Here is a 4,877-nt window from a genome sequence, read left to right as displayed (position 1 = left end):
TCTCCATTTCAGGGGGGGCTCCCGCCTTCCTCAGCACACACCTGCCATTCCAAACCAAGTCAAACTGTTATTTCTTCCCCCAATATTTTTAATATAAAATTTATAGCAATTAGGATGAGGGGGAGGGTTTCCATTCTCCATTTCAGGGGAGTCTCCTGCCTTTCTTAGCAGAACCTGCCATTCCAAACCAAGTCAAACTGTTATTCCTGCTCCCATATTTTTAATATAAAATTTATAGCAATTAGGATGAGGGGGGGGGTTTCCATTCTCCATTTCAGGTGAGTCTCCCACCTTCCTCAGCACACACCTGCCTTTCCAAACCAAGGGAAACTGTCATTCCTGCTCCCATATTTTTAATATAAAATTTATAGCAATTAGGATGAAGGGGGGTTTCCATTCTCCATTTCAGGGAAGTCTCCTGCCTTTCTTAGCAGAACCTGCCATTCCAAACCAAGGCCAACTGTTATTCCTGCTCCCATATTTTTAATATAAAATTTATAGCAATTAGAATGAGGAGGGGAGTGGTTTCCATTCTCCATTTCAGGGGGGGCTCCCACCTTCCTCAGCAGACCCTTTCCACACCAAGACCCCTCCTCCTACCTGCCAGCTGGGGTGGGCACGGCGGAAGTAGCAGAAGTTGTCGCTGATCCACTTGCAGATGGCAGCCAGGGTGAGCTTGGGCTGCTGGCTGGCCTCCATGGCCATGCAGATCAGGGTGGCGTACGAGTAGGGCGGCTTGACGTGCGCGTTGGTCCTGTAGTCGATGCGCCCCGGGGGCGCGGGGGGCCCGGGAGGGGTCCCGGCCCGGGGCAGGCTCCCGGCGGCCGGGGAGGACGCGGGCGAGCGGGGGATGTCGATGTAGTGGCAGAGCTCCTCGGAGGTCAGCGGGAAGCCCGGGCACTGGAAGTCCACCAGGCTGACCAGGTTCTCCCAGATGCTGCAGCGATCCTCGGGGTCCTGGGAGATGGGGGCCAGGCCGAGGTGGGCGCCCGTCAGGTCGGCCAGCCACAGCAGGTCCGGCTGCTGCTCCTCCTGGCCCGAGCCCTGAGCTCTGAGCGCGGGGCTGGAGCACACCATGGCTCACACGGGCTGCAGGAGGAAGGGGCAGAGTGAAATAAGAGGTTTTTGGAGAGATTTTTGGAGTTCACTTGAGTTAGCAAGGTGAATTAAGCGTTTTAATTTTAACTCATAGAATTATGCGTTGAATTTAAACCTTTATACTTAAAAAAACCTCTGCCATGGTACAAAGGGCACGGGAAAATGCAAATTTCTGAAGCTTCTTGCATAAAGAACAATACAGGGAGAAGACCAAGTGTCGCTGACATATTTTATGAAAATCCTATCGCTAGTAGCAGCTTCAATCTCTTGTGGGTGGTGGCATTTTGAGATCAATGACAGGATGGGAAGTTTATTAATTTCAAGGCTGGTTCAGGCCATAATTCAATGGTTGCTGGGGATTATAATGCTTGTTCCTAGGAGTAAACTAGTAATGAAAATTAGTTTTGCCTGGGGGTTGATTAGCAGGGGAAGGAGTTGAACCATCATTTTTGGGGTATGGCCCTGATAGCTTCTTTAGCTGACCCTACTAGAAAGCAATAAAAGGGAAGTATGGGGGATTTTGATTCCTCTACTCTTTGATTCCTGCTTTTCTAAGTGCTAGGAAATTCACTAGGATTCTTCTCCTGAGAAGCTGAGAGGCCTCAGAAATGAAATGTAAACAATAATTATCTGAAGGCTGCAGAATGTGGTCTGGAGATGGTTTAGCAACACCTTTGATTGGTCCCGTGTGGTTGTTTTTAATTAATGACCAATCACAGGTCCAGCTGTGTTGGACTCTCTGGTCAGTCACAAGATTTTATTATTCATTCCTTTCTAGCTTTCTCATGTCTCCTTTCTCTTTAGTATAGTTTTAATGTAGCATTTTTAATATACCACATATGACAAAATAATAAATCAGCCTTCTGAAACATGGAGTCAAGATTCTCATCTCAGCCATGAGGAAGACCTCAATCTTCGGCCTCAGAGACCACCAAAGACCCCCGTGCAACGCCGCAGCAAACAAGGCATGCCCTTGATCTGATTACCATGCGGGGCCAGGGGTTATGAATATTCATGAAAAGGTTGCGCGATGGAATGCAATGGAACGCCCTGCCTGCCCTGAGGGGTTTTACAGCCCTGAGCCGCGGGGAAATTCCCTCTAAGCCCCCTAAACCCGCCAGGCTGGCGCTGCCCGGAGAGGTTTTAGCAGGAAAGAAATCAACATCCCCTCCCCGCCCTTAAAGAACACAAACCCAGTCCTGCATCCCGCCGGGCGAGGCTGTTCCTCAATCCTGCCAGGAGGATCCAACACCTCGACACATCCCAGGGCCCAACACTTCGACCCCAAAAACCCTAAAAACCTCATCCATCCTCCTATCCCGTCCCTGCCACCGATTTCCTCCGCTTCGATGCCATTTGTTTGCCGTGCCGCCCTTCCCCTGGTCCCCAAAACCACCCCGCAGCAGGGAGTGACCCCAAGTCCCGCGTCCCTCCGAGCGAGCGGCACCTTCAGCCTGCGGGGAGCGCCGGGCCGGGGATGCGGCTCTGCTTCCGCCTCCGGACTGCTTTTGGGCCAGGAGAGAGAGGGAGGGAGGGAGAGGGAGCGGCCGGAGGGCAGCAGCGGCCGCTGGCCCGGCGGCGGCGGCGGCGGCGGCGGGAGCGCTGCGGAACCCCGGGCGCGCGGGGGTCGCCGCCGTTTGGGGCGGGGGGCTCGCGGGCGGCTCCCGGGAACGGGCATTCTCTCGCCCGGTCGCCAAACGGGCTCCTTTGTCCCTCGTCAGGCTCAGCGGAGCGGCGGCACCGAGGGAGCCGCGGCAGCACCGGGGCGCTCCCTCCTCGCCCGTTCGCTCGCTGCAGCCCCGGCCCCCGGCAGCCCCCGGCAGCCCCGCGGCTCGGGAGGGAGAGCGGGGATTGTGGAAGGGCAGGAGCACGGAGGAGATGAGAAACCAGCGCGTGGGAAAGGAGAAGGGGAACGGGAAAGAGCAGCGCGGAGGCGCCGGCGCTGGCGGGATCGCAGCGGGGACGGTCCCCGGGGGTGCCGGGGCACCGCCGTGCCCAGAGCGGGGCTGCAGGCAGCGCCAGCGGTGCCGAAGGCTGTGTCCTGCCTTCTGTCCCGCCCTGTGTGTGTGTCCTGCCTTCTGTCCCGCCCTGTGTGTGTCCTGCATTCTGTCCCGCCCTGTGTGTGTGTCCTGCCTTCTGTCCCGCCCTGTGTGTGTGTCCTGCCTTCTGTCCCGCCCTGTGTCTGTGTCCTGCCCTCTGTCCCGCCCTGTGTCTGTGTCCTGCCTTCTGTCCCGCCCTGTGTGTGTGTCCTGCCTTCTGTCCCGCCCTGTGTGTGTGTCCTGCCTTCTGTCCCGCCCTGTGTGTGTGTCCTGCCCTCTGTCCCGCCCCGTGTGTCCTGCCCTCTGTCCCGCCCGCTGTCCTGCCCTGTCCGTCCTACACCGTGTCCTGCCCCGTGTCCTGCCCTGTGTCCCGTGCCGTGTCCTGCCCTCTGTGTGTCCTGCCCTCTGTGTGTCCTGCCCCGTGTCCCTCTCTGTCCTGCCCCGTGTCGTGCCCTGTGTGCGCCCTGCCCCTGTCGTGCCCCGTGTCCCGCCCTCTGTCCTGCCCTCCGTGTGTCCTGCCCCGTGTCCCGCCCTCTGTCCTGCCCTCCGTGTGTCCTGCCCCGTGTCCCGCCCTCTGTCCTGCCCTCCGTGTGTCCTGCCCCGTGTCCCGCCCTCTGTCCTGCCCTCCGTGTGTCCTGCCCCGTGTCCCGCCCTCTGTCCTGCCCTCCGTGTGTCCTGCCCCGTGTCCCGCTCTCTGTCCTGCCCTCTGCGTGTCCTGCCCCGTGTCCCGCTCTCTGTCCTGCCCCGTGTCGTGCCCCGTGTCCCGCCCTGATGCCGTGTCCGGCATCGCTCCAGTCCCAAAGGTCGCAGAACAAAAAGGGAGCGCCGGTGTCCCTTTGTCCCTGCAGCCCAGAAAGTGCCGCGGGAACAGCTCCGTGCTCAGGGAGAGGAGAGGAGAGGAGAGGAGAGGAGAGGAGAGGAGAGGAGAGGAGAGGAGAGGAGAGGAGAGGAGAGGAGAGGAGAGGAGAGGAGAGGAGAGGAGAGGAGAGGAGAGGAGAGGAGAGGAGAGGAGAGGAGAGGAGAGGAGAGGAGAGGAGAGGAGAGGAGAGGAGAGGAGAGGAGAGGAGAGGAGAGGAGAGGAGAGGAGAGGAGAGGAGAGGAGAGGAGAGGAGAGGAGAGGAGAGGAGAGGAAGAGGAGAGGGAGAAGAAGAGGAAGAGGAGAGGGAGAGGGAGAAGAAGAGGAAGAGGAGAGGGAGAGGGAGAAGAAGAGGAAGAGGAGGGGGAGAGGGAGAAGAAGAGGAAGAGGAGGGGGAGAGGGAGAAGAAGAGGAAGAGGAGGGGGAGAAGGAGAAGAAGAGGAAGAGGAGGGGGAGAGGGAGAAGAAGAGGAAGAGGAGGGGGAGAGGGAGAAGAAGAGGAAGAGGAGGGGGAGAGGGAGAAGAAGAGGAAGAGGAGGGGGAGAAGGAGAAGAAGAGGAAGAGGAGGGGGAGAGGGAGAAGAAGAGGAAGAGGAGGGGGAGAGGGAGAAGAAGAGGAAGAGGAGGGGGAGAGGGAAAAAAGGAAAGGAAGAGGGAGAAGAAGAGGAAGAGGAGGGGGAGAGGGGAAAAAGGAAAGGAAGAGGGAGAAGAAGAGGAAGAGGAGGGGGAGAGGGAAAAGGAAAGGGATCCACAAGGGATCCCCGCAGCCGCTGCTCCCACACGAGCCGTGCCGGGCCGTGCCGTGCCGTGCCGGGTGAGCGCCGGGATCGCCCCGGGCCGCGCTCAGCGGAGCAGCCGCACGGCGCCGCTGCGCGTTTGCAGAGGA

At 58.7% G+C, this 4,877-nt stretch overlaps 1 protein-coding gene across 1 annotated transcript in view; it reads right to left on the bottom strand.

The window, feature by feature from the left end:
* LOC311164148 (forkhead box protein J1-like) overlaps window positions 1-1,077 on the bottom strand; it is a gene marked incomplete at both ends in the record, with an annotated part of 7,444 nt that extends 6,367 nt beyond the window's left edge. The window contains one exon of the mRNA XM_084223482.1: window positions 601-1,077. Coding sequence (XP_084079608.1) covers window positions 601-1,077 — 477 coding nt within the window. The remainder of the gene's footprint in view (window positions 1-600) is intronic.
* Between the last annotated feature and the right edge of the window lie 3,800 nt (window positions 1,078-4,877).

The sequence above is a fragment of the Fringilla coelebs genome, assembly GCF_963513975.1.
Source record: "Fringilla coelebs genome assembly, chromosome: 30".
Lineage (NCBI taxonomy): Eukaryota > Metazoa > Chordata > Aves > Passeriformes > Fringillidae > Fringilla > Fringilla coelebs.
This window is presented reverse-complemented; position numbering and strand designations above follow the sequence as displayed.